Here is a 22056-nt window from a genome sequence, read left to right as displayed (position 1 = left end):
GCAAGGTGATAACTCATTACACACACAGTGTTAATGCACACTTGCAGCCCACCAGCTGTTTCGTGACGCAGTACGATGCACACACCATACCCGTCCACACTGCGTGTATGCGTACAGCATGACAAATAGAAACACACATATAGCCATGGTGACATGTATACAGGCGCGCACACACACACACACACACACACAGGACTGGCCATGAGTGCCATTTAAACACACACACATTACTCTTTTTCTGTAATTACGTTTCACCTATCACACACACTTTACTCCCCCCATGCATGCGGCTGACATTGACACTGAAACCACCTCCTGTACCGTATATTTTAGATGACAATGAAGCATTTAATTAGATGCTCTGTAGTTGACATTAATATAGCAACCCCATCATTATATACTGCAAGACATGACACTAATACCTATACCATATGTCCTCAGACTGAAATGATGTATAGTAGATGCTATTCTCAGTGATTAAAGTGATCTATTTCCTGATACCTCGGGCAGCTATGTGCAGAGTGATGAATCCTTGAGGGGGGGAACAGGCCTTGAAGGAAGGGGGAAAAAAACTAAGAACCAAATCTAACTGTATATTCTTTCAACACAAAGCATACCACTACATATTAAGATGAAGGGGGTAAAGCTTTGGATTACTGCGCAGGGTAAAGCACACTGCTGTGGAGGAAATAAAGTAGATGCCAGGCTTGTTCTGCTGTGCTTTATCACAACTCCATCAAACTTAGCGCAATATAGTCAATCTTTCACGAAGACACAAAGGCTGCGACACACTTTAATTAGCTAGTCGTAACTCACATTACATCATTGTTTCTGAACAAACTGTGCATTGCAGATGTGTGTGTGTGTGTGTGTGTGTGTGTGTGTGTGTGTGTACAGGCCTTTATGTCTGGGGCATGCATCTATCTGCCTGTGTGTTTTTCTGAGGGAGGATGTGTTTCTTTGGTGAGGCAGCGACAGCCAAATTAGAGAGCCAGACAGATGGTGTACTGCCGGAAACCTTTGACTCAACCCATGTTTTTGTCCGGCAGCTCACAGTGGCCTTTCATCCTGCCTGTCAGCCAAAGGATAGAGATAAATGAAGAACAGTGGTAACTGCTTTTGTGTGTTTAAAAATGAACACCACCACGCTCACGTCCTCTCTCATAGATAAGTATAGGAGTGTGAGCAGCTAAGGAGTAATCTGTGAGAGTAGCTGCCAGGAGTTAGCAAAGATCTATTCCAGACTTGCCAGTAGCTGATATTACGTGTGGAGTCCTTCTGAACATCCATATCTGTGGGTGACCACACTCAAACACATCAGAACAAGAATTTCCCAGGCAAGCTGAAAGGTGATTTGATAATTAGCTTGTTAGAGTGCTGTCTTATCTAAAAAGAGGCCCTGTAGTGGCAAGTAAGCATGTTCCTCTTCACTTTCAATTATCTGTCATAATCCAGACAGTTTTAAGCATTTCAAAACACACCAGCAAGAATTACACAATATTCTCATCATGGCCATAATATCTGTCCTATTTCCTTCTAGTGTTGTACAATTGTAGAGTCAAATCAGTGTGCTTTGACAATATATCTGTGGGCAGGACAAAAGATTACTTTCAATGAGATAATGAGTAAGCATAATGTGAATGTAGGCAATATGCATGTGTGTGCATGTTCTTGTGAGTGGATGTCGGTGTTAGGGTTTGATTCAAGGGCCTGTTGGGGAAGCAGCCTTTGCATAACTCTGATAGGCCAATTAGTGCAGAATGATAGATGATGAGCTCCACTGGAAGACAGGGTCGTAATAGAGGGGTGAGAGAGAGCACTCTGTCCTGAATTTCAAATCTGTTCTGCTCTGTCCTCCCATAAAGACTCAAAGACACACGCAGCTTAGTCACGTCCTAATAAGTCCTCTGATGAAAGTCTCTTTCTGAAATGTTTTGATCTGTTTGATCTTTGATCAAATTAGGGGGAATGTATTTTAGTTAGTAGTTGTTGCTTTGTTTGGCATCCTTTTGACAGGAAATTGTTAAAATTTAGTGAGTCTTTGTATTAATATTTGAAAATCGCATCAGAAAATCCATCTTTACCTTACAGAACCTTAACACACAGCAATATTACATTTAAAATCAAGTGGGCATTTCTGTAGCATTTATATGTCGGTGACATCGCTATTTCTCTCTTCACACTATGAGATGTTAATAATTTGCCTCAAATGTCAACTTTAAACACCTTTCATAGCAAATCTGTCACAAAGACATTTACTGTCCATTCTGTGTATAGATGTTAAAGTAGATGAAACAAGAAAATGCCACTGTTTACTGCCACTCTTAAAGTGCCACACAAAATCTGTGTGACATGACATTTGTGACACATAAGAACAACCAACTCATGAGCAGAGACAACAAACGGCAACTCCAAACATAAAGCATTCCTCTCTTTCTGACAGACATGAAAATATGTGAACTCTGACAATAAATCTTTAGAAGATGGCTGAATTCCAAGCAATAAATGATGAAATATTTTGACAAAACATTGCCTGGCGTCTTTGATACGTGGGATTGCTCTTATTCCATCTCATTAGCCCGCGTGTAATCCGTCTTTCTCTGAAGCCGTCTGTCAGACAGGAGGCTTGTTTGTGCGTTCCTGTGCGTGTGTGAAGAATCTATTGTCAGAATGACAGATAAAAAGGTCAGTACTGTGTGAAAAGCACAACACTTCTCTGGGGAAAAACTTGTTTGAATTTTCGTAAACAGCGATTTTCCTGTGATACTTTCATTAGCTAAGAACAAACTGCTGACGATGCTGTTTAAACTTTGTGACGCAAAATAGCTGCTTGGCACAGAATCATACCTATAGGGTGCCAAGTGTTGGTATTTTTAAATTTTAAAATATTGATCAAAGTAAGTGGAAGAAGTGTGTAAATTTAAATATCCAGGTATTACTTTGGATTCTCATGAACATGTTAGAAGATTTCCAAGACTGTACTGTTTTCATTTGATAAGACCAAATATATCACTCAGATCCCACTGTGTGTTTATCTAGGCCCAGGTCTTATAAGCAATAGTCAAGTCTGCAATGTCAGTATACAAACTTTAAAGGTAGCAGCTTTGTCCTGTAAGCTGTTCTCCTTCTGAACTGTAAGCGGTCACAATAACCTTAAGCTTTGTGCAGTATTGTTCATGTCCAATAACTACACTGTCCTCATGTGCAATATTACAATGTCATTCAGATGCGATCTACTTTACTTTTACACTGCAATTCTGTACTTTATGCTGTTTTAATTACTGCTTTTACTATACTTCCTTTATTTTATTTTATTTCTGCACATAATCTGCTGCTTTCGCCCACCCACCTTTTTTGTGCCTTTGTTTTTACTCTTGCTCTTTTTTAATGTCACGCTCTTTGCCTACCTAATTGACCCTCGGGGATGAATAAAGTTTTTTCTGACTCTGATGATAGATCTGATACTAGTGAAGTGACCCCATTGCCAAATTAAAAAAAAAAACCATCATTCTTTCGAAGTCTTGAAAGATTTTTAAGATTCTCGTTCATAAAAATATATGTAAGAATATGTTCAAGTGCGTAAATCCTCTTGTCCCATATAATGTGTCCAATATTTTGTAAACAGCAAATCAAGCAGTCATACGAGAGAAACAGAAAATTAACTGTAGTTCCAAAGCACAAAACAACTTTTGAATAGTTAAACTCAAATATTCACTGTTATGGAACACACTGCCCTCAGAAAACAAGCAGACAAAGCTTTTGCAGGGTAAGCAACACTCAGAACACCAAAACCCTGCAGTGAGTTTGAAAGACTCGCTATTAAAAAAAGAAAAAGAAAAGATAAAAAAACCACCAAAACTACACAATTTATCAGAGCCATAAACTATAAAAACAGAACAAATCATCACATTTTCCCTTTTTCGACTGCCCTTTAAAAAAAATCATCTTTGACACGTCGTTCCATAGGAAAACTAACTATATCTAAGCTCAAGATTGTTGTATTTCCTCAAAATCACCTAATTCTACTTGTCTCATTAAACAAAGAAATGTTGAAATGTTTGTATTAAGCAGATTGTGTAAAAACTAAAAACTCAAAATATTTCACTCTTCTGCACTTGTTAAGCTATTAATGACTCAGCTCCAGCTAATCGGGACAAAACTTCATGGATTTTTTTGCTGAACTGCTGGCAGTGTTAACACAGAGAATATAGGAGAAGTGTAGAAACAAATTAAGTACTCATCCTTCCCATAGTTTGCTTGTTTCAGAAAACTATCAAACTACATTGAGAACTGGTTCCAACCGGATGACACACACCCAGGCCTGATTACTACATGTTCTGTTTTAATGAAATCAGCATTTAGAATAGACCATTTTGAAAAGCATGAGGTTGGCAAAAATGTCTCACCAGTCGCCACTACGCCAAAATCCAAAGATTCTAGAAGAGATAATGGAGAAGGTGAGCGAAATACATCAGTCTGGGAAGGTTTACAAAGCTAATTCTAAAGCTCTGGGACTTCATAGTGAGAGACATTATTTGCAAATAGAGAACACTTGGAGCCATAGTTAACCTTCTCAAACATGACCCACCTTCCAAAATCCCTCCAAGAGGATGCCAGTAACTCATCCAGCAAGTCAGAAAAAGATCCAAGAGGAACATCCAGGAAATTGCAGGTTTTTCTCATCCCAGTAAATGTCAGTGTTAGTGACTCTGAAAGACACTGGGCAAAAATGGCACTGATGGAAGACTGGTGAGGTGTAAAATCTGCTCGACCGGAACAGCATTAAGGCTCATCTGATTTTGGAATCACACACCTTAATGACCCCTTAAACTTTTTGGGAGATTGTCCTAAATTCTGTGGTGAGTCAAAAGTTGAACTGTTTGGAAAACACAAGTTCCTTTACGTCTGGCTTTAACCGAACATAGAATTGCACTAAAATGATCATTATTTCATTGGTCGGTCAAGTATGGAGGTGGCAGTGTGGCGTTGTAGGGATGCCGTGCTGCTTCAAGGCCATGGCAACTTGCCATAATTGTGGGAAACATGAAGTCTGTTCTCTATTCGGAAATTCTGAAGATGGTTCAGGTCATTGTTCTGCAAGCTGAAACGCGAGTGCAACTGGATTATGCAGTTAGAAAATGACCTCAAGCGTAAGAGGAAGTCTGGCTCATTTAATCAAAGTCTGGACCTGTCCCCCACTCAGATGATGTGGCAGAATGAGAAAAGAGCAGTTCATGCTCACAAACATCCCAATGTGAGTGCACTGAAACAACTCTGCAAAGGAGAGTCACCCAAAATTGTACTTCCACAATGTCAAAGATTGATCCTCACTCATCAAGTTGCAATTGTTGCTGCTAAAGGAGGCTCAACTAGCTGTTAAGCTCAGGGGGCTGATTATTTTGTTCACCATGATATTTGCTCCAAGTGATACAGTAATCTTTTAGAAAAATGGTAAATGGTCTCCACATACATGTAGCACTTTTCTACTTTTGTCACACTCAAAAAGCTTTGTTTTTTCAGATTCACACACACCGATTGTTGGCACACCAATTATGTAAAAATCTGACACAGTTTGTATTATCAGTAAAAGAAACCAGAAGCGGGGTGAATATTTTCCATAGCACTGTACAGATTCATACAGTTTTATCTGTCCTGTTGTTTTTATCCCAAAGGACGGGCAGACCCTTAGCTTCAGCTAGATGCGTTGAATATATGACATCAGCTGCATATCTTTCCTGGATGTGACAGTGTTCACCTGGATGGTCCTTAATAAATGAACAAACACAGGCTCTTGTTCAACAGTGCAATCTTAGGGATGCCAACTTCCAATTCAACAGTGTGCCTGGCATGCAACAGTGAAGTGTTTTGGGGCTATTGTTCCTTGAGCAATCAGCAGTCTAGCTCGGAGGATGCACAGAGTGGTCAAGCATGAAGCAATTTCAGAGGCAAAAGTCTTCTGTTATACAATATCACAGTCTAAAAGTAGCTGAGCAACGTGTTTGAAAGTAAAGGAAGAGGGGCTCAGTGCACCACTAAAGAACAACAAGTGCAAGGTTGATGGATAGTATTCTGCTTCTGCTATCAATGTAGATGAGTGCAGTTTTATTTGTTTTCATTCCATATTGCACATCATCAGTATAAAAGTCTTATCTAATCATGGTGCTAATCTATACTGATCTGAGCCAAACAGTTCTACAGTCAGAAGCAGTCGGTGGACATGATCTCTCATTAGAATGATTGCTGGTGGATTTGCTGTTCTAATTAGTTTTTTGGTCTCTTATTGCCGTTCTTCTCTTCCTCCTGTCCTACAACCATTACTGCCATTACTCAGTCATGTAATTCTCCAGTCCTACCTGCTCACAAAGTGATGATAAAATGGCGAATGAGAGCGACATGTTTATAGCAATGTGTACTGAGCCGCTTTGGCTGATTTACATCGAAATGATCCATGTTTTCTAGTTATTGTGGATGAAATTAATTATGTAAACTGTCTGCAAGGTTCATTTGCATTTCTTGATTGATTTCAGTCCATTTTGTGTGTTCAGTATGAGGAAAACCGATGATGAGAGATGGGCACTGCCATTCAAGTTGTCGTTGAAATTGTAAGAGGCGTTGGCCCTAGGAAATTCTGCAGATAATTGCAAACATCTGAGTGTGCACATGTATGAATTCTGGTTACGTTTGCTTGGGTGTGTATCCCGTCAAGTTAGTGACTTTGTGCATGTCTGAATGTGTATCTGCCTTGTTGGTGTCAGTAAGTGTGGTGACTTAATATATCATTTATATTTTCATTTGCTCTATGTTAGTACGTATGTGTCTGCAAGGGAGATATGCGTATTCCTGAAATGCTTTTTGCCTCCGTCTTTGTCTGTCTTTTTCGTGTTTTTCCCCTGCCCCTCTCTACTCCATGGCAAATCGCCTGTTAAATATCTGTATGCCTGTCTCTCTGTGTGCGTCTGCAGTTCTCTTCCAAACCAAAATGAACGACCCAGTTAAATAATAAGCTGAAGGCTAACAGAGGGACCCCATCAACCTCTGAGCTGTATCCTCTCTGAAGCCATCAATCGTGGGACTAAAGCTCGGCTGCATAATGACATTGTGGCAGTGTACTCGTGCTGTGCTGCAAAACATATTAATGTTAGCCATAATGAGTTTGACAGCCCAATATGGTTGTCAGGGATCAGGGAGGATTTCATCTGGCAAACACTGCCCTCAAATGGAAGATGGGAGTTACAGCAGCTGCAGTTTGAGCTGCAGTGTCGTTGGGTTTTGTGTAATTGACTTGTGCAAATATTTTCTTTTCTGTGATTGTTTATGAATGGATGACAATCATTTTGGCTCTGTGATTATTAAAATGGCACTGAAACACCATCAATGAGTTATTTACTTCTACTTTCATATTGTTGTGCAGACTTTCTACTCAAACATCTATATATCTCTGGCTTTTCACATGTATATCTTTATTTATTTGTTATTTACCAGAAATGAAAGTTGTAACTACAGAGCTTTGCAGGTTGCCAATTTTTGAAATTCACTCTTTATATTTTTGTTATATTTATTTTGTAGCTTGTGTTAGTATATGTTTCAAGTATGGCTGCTTCCTGTATATGGCTCTCTGCTTACATGCCAGTGTCTTTCCCTCTATCTTAGAATCTTGGAGCTCCAGCAAAATGGTGACATGGATATACTAAAACTCAAGTGGTGGCCCAAGGACAGCCCATGTGACCTCTACAGTTCAGTCCAGACACGGCAGCGTGGAAATGCCCTTGATATTCACAGCTTCGCTGGCGTTTTCTGCGTCCTGGCAGCTGGCGTGGTCCTCTCCTGCCTCATTGCCATGGTGGAAAGCTGGTGGTCACGAAGGAAGGGATCCCGGGTCCCCTCCAAGGAGGTAGGGGGGATGGATGGGTGACTGAAAGGAGGAACGATGGTCCAAAGAGAGGTGCAGAGTCTACGATAGTATGTTGTGAAAGGAAAAGAAAATATTAAATATATAATTCAAAGGGAATGGAGGCATCAGGGTGAGGACAAATTGTAGTAAAATAAAAATAAACAGAGATTGATGGGACTGATGATGAGTTTTGTTTCAGGTGCAAGGAGAGCCCGATGAAACGCAACGGCTAGACTTTGTGACCAATTACTCAAAGTCAGGAAACCTGAGCACTAGACGTAATAGCAAGTCTGTCACTGTGAAGGAGATGTGACACTGACAACATCTGGAACCACTGAAATATTCCCATGTTCCCAGTGTCACTTCTCCTGAATCACATTTACTCACAAGCAACGTCAGCAGTACTCCTGATAGCTGTGCTGGAAATGTATTTATTGCTAGCCTTTTGCACATTCTGTCAAAAATAGTATTGAAGGTCCTTTATTAGCTCCCCAATAATACAACGGACATCGATCTTTTGCGTAGTGTTATATCGTGCTTTATAATGCTGGCAAAGACAAGTCAAACAGGACTTGACTCCTTTCAGAAGCCCAGAGAACATCATAGTCACTTCACCCACGATCACGATCTCCGTCAGCGCATAAAGCATCCTGTCGTGTTATTAATTCTAATTGTTTGTGTAATTAAAGTTACCGTCAAATTATCAAAATGATTAACCAAAGAGACATTCTCTGCCAAAAGCAAATTGAATGTGAGCGTAAACTGAATTAGGCAGCAAATTTAACTTGATTGAAGAGAGCATTAATTTTTCCCTCATGTGGTAGTCCTTCTTATTCCTCATTATAGTTCTGCCAATTCCTAGAGATGCCAAATAAGATATCTAACATTAAGTGTGATATAATAATTGATGGCCACAGTGATATATTTACTATACACATACTGACTCTGTACACACAGGCAGATTTTAGGTAGTGCTTTAGATACTATGAAAGAACCGCTCTGACAATACTGTATTTGCATTACATTCACAAAATCCCTGCATCTTTTTTACACACTGACAAAACACAATCCCAGTTCAGATCCTCACTATCAATGATTATTCTAAATGTCAACTCTTAAAACCAGCCAGTATTTTCTCCTGTCCCTATATTGCATTTAGTATGATGCTACCAGTGGCATCTAGCAAAATCTCGCCTCTTTTTTTTCATGATTTATTAATGCTGTTTTGATGGCGTTGATTAATTTAAAGTGATGAAAAGTTGTCGGTGTGAACGGGGTAATCAACCATTTATTTTTCTGCAAGGTTAATGTTTTTGAGAAAAGAGGACACTGGCAACCTTAAAAGCAGAATACAGAAACAGCTGGAGGGCCTGTTGGAAAGCTGCAGACCAAGGCAGAGTCAGAAACATTGACTCACAGTATTAACATGGATATTTATACCAGTGTTCTCCCTGAAACAGTGGCAATACTCCACCTTGTAAATTAGCAGCAGCACCCTGTGAAATATCCAATCAGGCTATGTGCGGTTGATCACCTCAGCGGGGATATCATTTGAGGCAATCAAAATGACTCTGGCAACATCACTGTCTGGTTGGAACCCTGTAGTCTGTTGTGATGTGGTAGCTTTGTTTGCTCCACCATGAGATAAGACAGGTAGCATCTTCAAAGAACACCCCAAATGGCAGCATGATTAGCTGCTTTTCTTCTAAAACACCCTATTTACACAAGCTAATAGCCACTGTTGGAGCCTCTCTGTTCCACTAACTGTCTTATCCACAAAGGGGTTCAACAAGGATTTGAACCAGCTTCCTCCCCATAACCTCATACGCTCAATGGTATGCTTCTCAAAACACCAAACACGAAAGTGGTTGTGTAAATAACTTTAGTCAAAACTGAAAAGTTGACGCAAAATATAGCAAGTTTGATATGCAAAACATCCCACTGATGAACTGAAAGAAATGTAATTATGTGTGAAATAATATTTTCACTTTTGGTTAAGAGTTAATTATTTATGTGTTGGTAACAAATTAGACTGAGGCATGAAGCAGCACAGATTAATTTTTAGCAGAAAATGTTTCTGCCATCAGGTAAATTACTTCCCCTTCTAACAATTGCTTTTTCCTTTCAGAGGAAGCTGTTTGATAAAGGCAGGTTAAGGTTAACTTGTGGATAATGACTTCAGAGAATTAATGCAGAATGAATTCCTAACCTATCATTAAACATTCAGTCCTTATAGAAATAAAACCAATTTACTGACAACCAGAGGAGAGGTGTTTTGAACATAATGTATTCTGGATATTGTTGCCTGCTTGTTAAGATGCATGTTATAAAAGTAAAAATTTGACTATTACACACATTTGGGATGTCTGTTTGAACATCTCTGCATGATTCTGACTCGCAGAAATAAGCAAGAGACTTCTCCTTAATCTTTGTTTTTCTGCTATTTTTCAGGTCCAATAAGAATAAATTAGAAAAGATGACTATCAGATGGGAAATGGAAATTGTGACCCAGGATGATTTAGAGACAGATCAGGTTACTTTGCATGAGAAAAAACCCAGAACAGAATCTAGAAAGTGATTTAAAGAAAAGTTACAACACAAAAATTGTATGAACCACTGGTTCCAAATCATCAAATGAGTAATAAACATTTGCATCTCATCCTAAATAATTGCATTGCTACGTGACTGCAATTTCAAATTTCTAGATTTAGTCTTCATTGAAGGGAATGATGTGACTGTGAGTGTTGATGTTCTTTGACATGAAGGGCAGATAAACTACCACAAACAAAAATTTGATTTGTGAGTTATTGCAGACAAATAGGTGGTTTGTGACTTAAATAATGCGAAACATCAACTATTATATGCACAGGCATGTCTGGAAGTTTTTGTTTACTGCAGTCCAACACACCCCCTGCAACTGCTTGGAAGAGATCAACAGCAGTCAATAATTACCGTAGTTGCATTTATTACATGTCCTTTGGGCTTTTTGTGCATTGATCTGTTTAATTGTTTAATTTCATTTGCACTCCTTGCTCTCTTCTCTTTAGACATTCATTCGGTTTAAGGCTAGAGTTGAAGATGTTACGAAGGGACTTGTGCACTTTTGGGATTAGATAAGGAGGCGGTATACATTCGCATGCAGATTCCCCCCATAGCAGGCAATTTTCTGTGTTCATGTTCCCCATGCATCTGGTGTAATACGTCATGAAGCTGACTACAAGTCTAATGAGAATAGAGCAACATGTTCACAAGCTAGCTGACTGCAGTCCAATCTGCTTAAGCTTAATTTAGTTTCTTTTATATTTCTGCCATAATTTCATTTTCTACAATCTAATTGCATTGCTAAATCAGATAATAGATATTTGCCCAGCGTGTTAGCATCCCACTGGGTGTAACTGAAACAGAGATTGTTCATCTTAGTTGATTTAGTGTCTAAGCAGTTAAAAAATGTGTTTGTTGGATGACATGTTAATAATTTCCTGAATATGAGGATCTCCATTATATGTTGCAACACATGCGTCATTGGCATGCAACTGACTGACAGTGTCTTCTTATCCATTGTCAGGCAAACTTTTTTTTCAGTGCACACGCAGCCATACCCACACACACACACACACCACATACCCCCGACCTCCTACTCCCTGCTCAGTTAGCAGCTTTAATCTGTCATTCAGACCAGTAGTCATGTCTACCACTGAGCAGCCACAAAGACGATGAACCCAAAGTCATGTTAAGCACAGTGTGGTTCAGCTTAAACACAAACAAACACACCGGCCCCCTGCTATCTTCATTAGCCACGAAGAGCAGCCAGTGGAATCAGCCCCTGACTGAGCGCAAGAGAGGCGTCGCGTCAGTGAATAGGAAGGACAGCGGGGATTTGAATGGTAGTCGTCTTTGATTCTCTTTGTAGATCTTGTTCAAGGTGTCACATATAAGAGCATTAGGCAGTCAAAGTCAGAGTGAGGACGCTGCTGTTGATTTAGAAGTCACAAATGGATGCATTTCATATACAATTACATTTAGTGGTCGTTTATGTAATTTGTGTTGACACATGCCCCATTATATGGATAAAATATAACCAAAGTCCAATAGCTCATGGAGAGTCAATGGTATAGATATGCAAATTTGAAGTTGTTTCATTCCGTATGCTTAGACGAGAGAGTGAGATTTTATTTGAATGTGAATCAAAACAAAGCATTGAAATGGTGGGAGTAAAACAAATGGGATTTCTAAGTTAAGTCCAAATGTATGGAGCATTATTAGAAGAACTCCTTCAGTTCTTTCATCGTGATAATTCAGTTGGCTCAGTCAACCGTGATTGTTTTTGATGGTTGACCCCTGACATTTATCCTTCACCCTGTCACAGCATTGACCTATTGATTGTTGTTGGTGCTGCCTGAGGTTTTTCAGAGCAATAACTGAACATAAAGGAGTCAGTATGTGTCAAACAAAACATTTGTCGAAGCGTCGAACAGCATCTGACAACTTCCACACCTACATCTTTTCCACTTCGGAGCGACATCAAACAAAATAACTTTCTGGAGCCAACAATCTGTGAGGCACGCTCAGTGAATGACCAGATGTATGTAGGCCAAAAAGTAGGCAGGATTTGAACTTCTCGTATGTTTTAATTCACCACTTTTCACAAATGAATGGAACAAAACGAAATCCATTTTGTGGGAATACTGTACAAAGTAATTCACTCATACGCACCCCTAAGATTTACTACTTTTCTGTAAAGATAACTTGAAGACAGAACTCACTTCATCAAACTTAGAGGTATTATTTCTTATTTCCCATTACATAGCCCTGTCATAATATATGTGAAAACAGTGGGAATGCCATACTCTGATCTCAAATCACCATCTGTGCTGAATGTTTCAAATGGCTGAACCAGCTGCAAAGATGGCTGCTGAGAACAGAGCAGGAGAGAGTCAAGCTGGGACCACTGCAGCATGTCCTGACTCAGCGGAGGAAGGAAGACAAATTTAAGTCAACTTCAAAGCGGCTAATTAGATCAATTGCATATGTTGCAATTTATCGACTGGGGAAATCTCTGCTGCTGCATGCAATTTGGCCTTAGTCATGGCCAGTGGAGTAAGTCTAGTGTGTTTAAAGTCATCCAGCTTCCTAAAGTTAAATTAATAAAGTGAAGTAAACCATAAAGCTTGTAATTAACTCCACCAGACGCTTTGCTCTCTGTCAGTTTAAATGAAAAACTTGTTGGCCTCCATCTTCCTGTCACTGTGAATGTTGAATCCACTTGAGACTGTAACGATGGGCCAAAAGCATGTGGCTCTCTGTGCATTTTCTGCAAGCTTCACATAAAATCAGAAAGCCTGGTGACAATCTCTTTATGCGTGGGCCTAGAAAACTTGGCTGAGTAAGACACTGGCACCAGGAAGATGCACTGGGAGTGCAGACTTGGCATGAGGACTGCCTCCAATGCCCTACTCCAACACAGACATATATGGACTTTCTGTATAGAGAACTCAGTCTAATGTCAAGCTCAATGTGATTTATATGATTTTCTCAGCAAGTGCACAAATATAAAAACTGAATTAATGCACGCTCAGTAGAATTATGTCATAGAGATCTTCTCTTTCACAGATGTTTGTTAAACAAGGCCTATGGATTATGTAGACCAAAGTACACATTTAGGTTGCTAATGATTTCTAATTAGAAAATTACATTGATGTCCTCATTTGTCCTCGCTGATGATGACAAACAGCTTCCCCCAGTATCGCTGCTCTTATAATAACACACACCAGTGAGTTCGCCCTCACACCTGCATGCAGACACATTATCACTGCCTCATATTAAGCTTGTCTCTTCCATCATGCCCAAGCTTGCATCAAAATAAGGAATGCTCAAAACTTTGTGTCATTAAGCCCATTAATGCAAGCTACACATTGTTCAATTTGTTTTAAATGTGCTCCATAAAACCCAGGTAGTTTGAGTTTGCTCCTTTTCTCACCAGCAAGAATCAGGTTATCCTCAAGATGGATGGAATTCACTTACACTTTGTAATCACTGGCACAAATCATCGCCACATTCATCCATCAATTTCTTATGGCCGTAGCAACGCAGCCAGTTCCCACACACCCACATTCGCTTTCTGCAAACATGACAAAGCACAAGCCACTGTTCAAACTCTAACACAACTAAACTGTGTTTGTGTCTTTGTGTTTTTATATATATATATACACTACATCATGCACAATCACATACTGTATATGTACATGCCTCTACATTCATACTGTATGCTCTAATGTGTGCTAACTGCTTCTGACTGTGTCCGTGTTTGTGTTTGTGCTGCAGTTCTGTGTTGTGGAATGGCTGACATTGTTATCTACAAGCCTGCTTCTTGGTGTTTGCTTCTGAGTATTTCTATCGGGCTTATGCACTCACAAACACAAATAAACACACCCTTCCATAGAGCTGACTAATGTGGGTAACGAGTGATAAGAGCTGTATCATGACTGAGCTCATTTCACAAGGATATAATGCACACAATATAAAGGAGAGTGGCATATAAGTGTGTGTTAAGAGTCTCCCCGAAACTGATTCCTATTATCTTGGGATCTTTGATAGCATATTTTAATTTTCTAATAAATAAACATGCATTGTACCTGCATTTTTTTGGAGATCATCATGTTCTGTCTATTGCTACACTTTTATTGTGCTCAGAAGCATCTGAAGTCATTTTGGGAATATTTTGTAATGATAGTACTGTGTAGCTGATAAAAAAATCGATCAAGGTGCCCTGAACACTACTTTTGACGTTGCTCTGAATGCTTTTGATAAGCTATTTACCGACAAGTGTCTGAAGCCCATCTCATTCATAACAGGGCAGCTGTATGGCTTTATCTCTTTTGGCCTGTATATATATATTTATATATGTTCAACCAGAGGTTTGTATGAAAGAGTTCTGTCAGTGAGAACAATCTCAGCTTCAAAAATTAAACATTGAGAGTAACTATATAACAATTATCATTGTCAGAACTCTTCCATAATGGTAACATCTGTGGTTTTGACCATGTCTGATATATCATTTAATCCATGTAGATTTAGCATGAGAAGAGCTGGCACTTCCTTGTGTATCAAATTCTTTTTTACACACAAAACAGGCTTATATTTTTGGATGTTTGTGGTTTGGATGGGAATTGCCAGTCTCCTCGTTCTAACTCTATGTAATGATGTGTGTCACTGTGGCTCAAAGCTCTCGTATTGCCTTTTTGTTTTGTTTTTGTAGATAAGTACTCTGTGTTGAGGGGTGTAGCGGGCGAGGGGGAGAGAGAGAAAGAGAGAGAGAGGGAGAGAGCAATACAAAATGGCATTTAAACATCTCACCTTTCCAGGTATATAAAGACTGTGTGAATGTCTCTCTAAGGACACAACACAGAGCGACCTGCTTAACTGTGTGTGCTGACTGACTGCCATGTCTTTCTTCTTGCTCACCCCCCGCCCATCTGTCTCTCCAATTTACTTCTCTCTTCTCCACCTTACCATCCTTCCATCTGCCTGATCTTGTCTGTCACTCATCCCTTTTCTGACTCGGTCCGCCTGCTGTTTGTCTGCCTGTGCGTCTGTTTGTTTTTGTTGGGTTTTTTTTTTGTTTGGGGCTTGTTTTAATTTCACCAACATGCATGTACACAAACACACAAAAACACACATGAATTACTCCACATCTCTCTGTCATCACCTCTCTTTCTGACTCTCTCCTCTCAACCCTTTCGCTCACACACACACACGCACACTTGCACGTCACACACTCACACCAGTCACAGGCAGATGGCCCATCTGCCAGGCAAGCCGCCGAGACGTGTCCTCACAGCCCCAATGAGCACCCTCTTGCCCTGGCCAGTCAGACCCAGAACCAGACCCCCAACACCGCCAACACCACTGCCCCCACCGCAACCCATTACCAGCCCCCAGCATGCTGCGACATCCCCTGCGCTCTGATTGTGCAGCACTCCTACGAACCCGCCAACCCCTCCGAGATCACCCCCAAAATGAGAATGACCACCTTCACCACCTCACCTCCCACCCCAAGGTTATACATACAATAGAAGATAGAAATAAAAGAATTGGTTAGTAATGCTTGAAGACAGATGCTTTTTGAAATGTCATGATATATGAATGATAGTTTATTACAAGAAGTGATGAACATCAGGGAGCAGGGTTCAAACTTTGGTATCTCCATGATAGCAAAGCTCTCTGTTAGAAGCATAAGTACCTCTTTTTAAACGTTTGTTTACCTGGCATGTTGCCAGTTGACTATGTGTGCAATAATGCCTTTTTGCCATTAGAGGGTGCTGTCTTTCTATGTAGAGGCAAATGGAGCATCGTATTTAAACAGATGAGAGTTAGATGATTTCTAATATTATATATCCAGATAAAAGTCTGCAGTGAGATATTTATTTTATGTCACATAGAGATTATTGCAAAACCTCATATTCCAAATGAAGCCAAAAACCATTCTGTGGTTTAAACTTGGCTTTGTTCCCCAAATGAGGCCTTGTCATCACACAATGATGTATATTTCATAGATTTACATTTATTGTTTTATATATGTAATTATAGATACGGATTATTTGGGTGATTTTGTAGAGGAAAATGTAACATTTTTCTTAACAATATACTATGAGCGCAGTCAGGTCCTGCCACAAACCTTTCACTTTTCCATGCCTTAGTCCCCTTTGCTCACTCCTTGTAGTTACCCCTTAGTCTCCTTTCACAGACAGCAGACTGACCATTTATGACTCACTCTTCTCTTTCACTTCCTTTCATTTCTTTTAATACCAACTCTACCCCAACAATGTCCCTTCCTTCAAACTTTTAGTCTGTGTATGATAGTTTCGCGACAAACATTAGCGCCCCCTCGTTCTCTCCTTCCCCCCACTGTCCCTCCTTTAGATGGTAACCAGAGGGCACCACTGCTGGTCCCCTCTGCCCGTGAGCCACACACAGTAGGGCCAGAGCCCCTCCAGAACCCCCAGACCCAAAGGACACGGTCAGTAAATTTGTCTTTACCCCCCAGTGATGTGAATCCTGTCATCACAAAACCCACAAATATTACCACAAAGCCTAAAACACCAAGTTATGTGACACCCTCCCACTGTCCCCCACCTACCTCTAAGACTCCTCAGAAAACTTGCCCCTACCTTACTTCCCATAAACCAGGAGAAACACATTGCCACGTGCATGTGGACAATGTAAAAAAAGTGTCAAAATTTTGGAAACTCTCCACAGCACTTTCTACCGTTCCTACGTTCACCTGAGTCCTCTCCTCTCTATATGCTCACCTCATTCATTGCAAACTGAGCTGCCCTGCACTACTGTCCACCTGATCCTACGCAGTAAAAGCATGACACACCTCCCACTGAGTGTTACCATCCTCTAGACTATGTGGATAAGTTATTCATATGTGAATATAGACATTTAATGTATGCTTTGTAATTTTTTATAAGTTTCATTTAATTTATACTGCAAGTTAAGTTAAAGCTTAAGTTAATGTATGTTCTGTGTTTTTAGGTAGAATTGCTAAGATTTTTTAAATCATGTTTTAGTTAAATCATCTGCATTGTATGACACAACTGATACATAGCACATAAGCAGCTATAGCAGTGAATTATGTTCTGGTATGAATTCACTTGAAAATGAGATTTCTGTCTCAGTGTGAATTCTTTTTTCATACAATTGCCATAATGCTATGTGAATAAGAGGAACCAGCCAAAAAAATATGAATAAGGCATTGTTGAATATTCAGGCTGTCTTCCATAGATAAGTTGCACTCAAAGTTTAACAGTAGACAGTGTATGGTAATGCTTGCTTGACTATAGACCTAGCACCCTGGAATCCCAGAGCACACAGCATGACAGCGGTGTGCTTTCTGTGTGTATTCCAGATTATCTGCACCCCCGTAAAGACCTTGTAGAAGTGTGTGTATGTTTCTCTTTTTTTCAATATCCTGACCACAGCTCAGAGTGTGCTTCTCTATCCTTCCCTCCATCTTTCCCCTCCTCTCTCTTTGCTCCACCCCACTTCCTGTCACATCCATGTCTCTCTGTGACAATCAAACATTTACTCATTTTATTTTGCATCACTCTCACTTTAACCCTTAACAAATGTAATTACTACTACTTGAATCCCATTTTTAATTGTGCAAAAATCTTTGTTTGGACATGTTGGCACATTGTCTTGCCCTCATCATTTTATCATCTGCTTTGTCCAACAACCTTCTCTTGGTTTAATAATTATCTTTACTCCATTTTTACTGGTTGGATGAATGACATCCTTGTTGATGAATACAATTACATCCCATTATTGTCCCCTTTTTCAAACTATATCCTCTCTGTACATACTCTACTCTGGTTCCTCCATTTCCTTCCTCCTCTACCTTCACTCCTTTTCCTTCATTCTCTGTATCTCCCTTCCTTCTTTTATCAAACTTTCCTCGATTTGTCCCTCTTATCTTTCTTTCCACCCCCATTGTCTCACATTCCCGTCACTCTTATCTTGTCCTACTGCTCTCTTCTTCCTTTCTCTTCATCCCAATCTCCCATGCTAAAACCCTATCTCTGGATCTTTCGCCAATCCAATTCCTTTTTCATCCTGTCTTTCCAACATATTCTTTCTATTTTCCTTCCCGTTAACGTGTTTTCCCTTCATTCATTTCCCATTGCTGCGTCCTCTTCTCCGTTCTGCTCCTTCCCTGCCCCTCCCCATTTGTAGGACGATAAGGAGATCGACCTGGAGCACCTACACCGCCGGGTTAACAGCTTGTGCACCGAGGATGAAAGCCCCCACAAGCAATTCTCCACCTCTTCCGTCGATTTAACACCCCTTGACATGGATGCGCTGCCTGCTGCTCGTCAGGCACTCGAGCAGATCAGCGATTTCCGTAACACCCACATCACCACCACCACCTTCATCCCTGAGCAGATCCAGACCCTAAGCCGTAGCCTTTCTGCCAAAGCCGCCGCTGGATTTTCTGCTGGTTTCGGTAGCGGTGGTGGAGGCGGCCTCCAGGACCACCGGACTGGCGGGGTTGGCCCTTTCAGGCAGAGGGCTCCTAATGGTGGCTTCTTCCGCAGCCCCATTAAAACAATGTCCTCCATCCCGTACCAGCCCACAGGTCCTGGACCCAACTTTGGATACGGCAATGATCCAGACAGGGGCACCTCCATATGAGGAGTTGCTAACGGATATGGTTGGTTTCGAGAGTAGAAGGAAGAGGCAAGGTGGTTAGTCAATCATGGGGTGGTAAAACAAATATGTTGTGGCTGAGCGAAAAAAGTCCGAAGATAGAGATCTATGTACATAGGAATCTTTCTGTTTTCAGTTTCTGCTAGGGTGTTTCCAAGGGGTGTCTGTTTTGTTCGTGGAGAAAACGAAGGAGGTGGAGGCCTGTTGGGGTGTTTCTTATCCTCTTGCAAACCACGCTGGTGAGGTGCAAGAAGGGACAGGGCAGGGGGGGCTTGAATCTTTGCTTTATTGTTGTTGTTCTTGTGATTGTTTGGGGGATTATTTTGGGGGATATGTGTGAAAGGGGATCTTTTTTATTGTTTGTTTTATAACATGAGGAATGTCTCATGTAATGGAAAACTGCTGAAATGACCTGACTCCTATTACTGTCTGAACCCCCATTGGAGGATTCAGTTTATACTAGTCCAACACCAGGAAATACTTCTATGTTCTTGTTAGCTCCAGGGCTGTTATCAGTGGATAAATGGTGGTCTCTTTAGCCATGAAAAAACTCCAAGGGGCTCTAACTAATAAGCAATTATCGGGCAGTTATTTTGTGAAGGCATATATAACATATAGTTTTGTCTGTAGCCCTCGGAATACATACAGCAGCCCCTTGTAGTGTTTTGAACAGGCCCCCATCTCAGTGAATATTGGAAGATTCCTCTCCTCCAGTTTTACTCTGCCTTTTCACTATGTGGGAGTCCATACTCAGTTTTCTCTTCTCTGGTGTTCTTTCACCAATACCTGGGGTTCTAAATGTGTAATCATCTCCAAGATGGTGTCCACACGGTGGCCTGACTAGACCTAAGACTTTACAGCTGAACACATCCTGACACCTTCATGGTGCATCAGTCTGAAAACTGTTGAAATGCCATGACAGTGCAACAGTACGACACTGTAGAATCACCAGTTCGGTGCATCGATCTTAAACTACTTCTGCCATTTTGGTGCATCAGCTTGAAACTGTTTTCACCATTTTGATGCACATTAAACTCTTTGTCAATCCCACTGCACTGTACCAGTGCCCACAGACCTGTAAGTGATTGTATGTAGATCTGACCTTTTCTTTTCTCACCTGTACTGTGCTATCTGCTTTTCAAGTCAAGGTGGGACCCTCTAATCAGACTCTCAGAGGTATAATAAAAAGGGATGGTATAAAAAGCAGCTTAAAGACTAAAAAAAAAGAAAAAAGAAAAAAACATAAAAGACAAGCTGAAAGACTTCAAAAAGCTTATGCTTATTATATGTCTTTTATTGAGTTTTGTTTTTGAAAAAAATAGATTTTAATGCGTGGAATGTGTTTTGGTCAGGAAGTACAAAAAATAACATTGTTCTGAGCTGTCTAATTGTTTTTTTTCTCTCAGCAAACTTTGAAAAACTGCTAAATGAGTGCTGTAGTCTCTGGTTTTGCATCATTAAGTCATTCAAACCTCTATTTTTGAATTTTTCTTTGTTTTGCTTAACTTTTAGTGCAACCATGGCCCAAGTGTTTAAAAAATAAAAGCTCATTCTGTAGCGTCATTTCATATCCAAGGTCATTAATCACTTCTTACCAGGTTCAAGTGGTGAAATGGAGTCGATTTTGATGTTGAGGAGAAGCCATTGCATCAGCGTCTTCAGTACAGGCCTTATATGTCAACTAGCTAGCTGTACCCTCCCAGCTTCCAGTCAAACCCAAAATATCAGCGTGTACTGGAAGCATGTAAGAGCAGCGGATCAATGGTTGTGCTGTAGGTCTTGGGAATGTCTGGAAGAGTCAACGGCCATCGGAACCCAATGGCTGCCTTTTACGCGATGAGTCCAAAATACACTTCTATTTCATATCTCTCATGTTAAGGGTACTGTTTATATAATGTGTTTTTTTAAAGTGCCAATTAATTAAAATGAGACCATTAAGGTGCATTTTGGGGTGGGTACTGGGAGTGGTACATTAACAATATTTTGTGGACTAGGGGGTGGGTTGGTAAAATGGAACCAAACTTTTTACACTAACACTGTATTAATAATTGATAATGTTAGTTGTTTAGAACAAGTTTTCAGTTTGTTATCTTTAAGAACTAAAACTGCAAAATGTTGTGTGTAGAGAACTCAGTCAAGCCACAGTGTTTTGAAGCAAGCATTCTTAGGCATTCTTTTCTTATATTAGGCTACAGTATGGCTATTGAATGACAAATAGGACACAGACATTTAAAAAATTTTATTTAGTATAAATGAAAGAGACATTATGAAAATGTATATTTTACATGTTGATGCTATTTTTGTTTAACAAAAAGAAAAGAGTATATCATGTTGAGCTTTAGTGTTGAGTTGAGCAGACTCGTTACTGCATTTGGTTTCCCTTGTCCTGCCCATGGTAAACATAAACACGTACATGAACTTTTTTGCTTCTCTCATGCCATCCTGAGTTCATTTTGTTCATTTGCTGGCTAAATAACAAAAAGTGGCAAGTTCACTAAAAAGAAAGCATGCACAAACTTGCTGTTTTGCTATCTGTTAACATTTTTAATTTCATGCATAGAACTACAGGATTTACTTGATAATTTTCAAAAATTTATGATGTACAGTATTTAATATAGGCCTATTTTGTTGTATGTGTTGCATATTATTCAAAAACTGAACAAACTGGGGCCTCTGTTACAAGTGGCAAAGCTTTCTGTGTATAATTTGTCTAATAAACAGGTTTTCTACAGTGGGATGGTATTTGTTGTCTTTGCTAATCTAGACAACCATGTAATACAAGTCACACTTCAAGCTTTAGCATGAGAAAAAACAACAAATTGTCAGCAATTACAGTAAAATTTTATTGCTCTGTGTGAAATGGGGTCAAACTTTCCTCATGTCTCTCCAAACCTGTATTCCTTGAGGTTCAACATTTTTGGGTGAACAGAGGCACAGCAATCAAAATAGTGCTT

General features: G+C 40.0%; 1 protein-coding gene across 1 annotated transcript in view; it reads left to right on the top strand.

The window, feature by feature from the left end:
• grid2 (glutamate receptor, ionotropic, delta 2) overlaps positions 1-21833 on the top strand; it is a 537930-nt gene extending 516097 nt beyond the window's left edge. The window contains 2 exon segments of the mRNA XM_051950360.1: positions 7651-7891; positions 18629-21833. Of these exon segments, the coding sequence (XP_051806320.1) occupies positions 7651-7891; positions 18629-19087 (700 nt within the window). The 3' untranslated portion in view covers positions 19088-21833.
• The last annotated feature ends 223 nt before the right edge of the window (positions 21834-22056 follow it).

The sequence above is a fragment of the Acanthochromis polyacanthus genome, chromosome 7 (genome assembly GCF_021347895.1).
Source record: "Acanthochromis polyacanthus isolate Apoly-LR-REF ecotype Palm Island chromosome 7, KAUST_Apoly_ChrSc, whole genome shotgun sequence".
Taxonomy (NCBI): domain Eukaryota; kingdom Metazoa; phylum Chordata; class Actinopteri; family Pomacentridae; genus Acanthochromis; species Acanthochromis polyacanthus.
The sequence above is the reverse complement of the archived record's forward strand: the minus strand, read 5'-3'. Positions and strand labels throughout refer to the sequence as shown.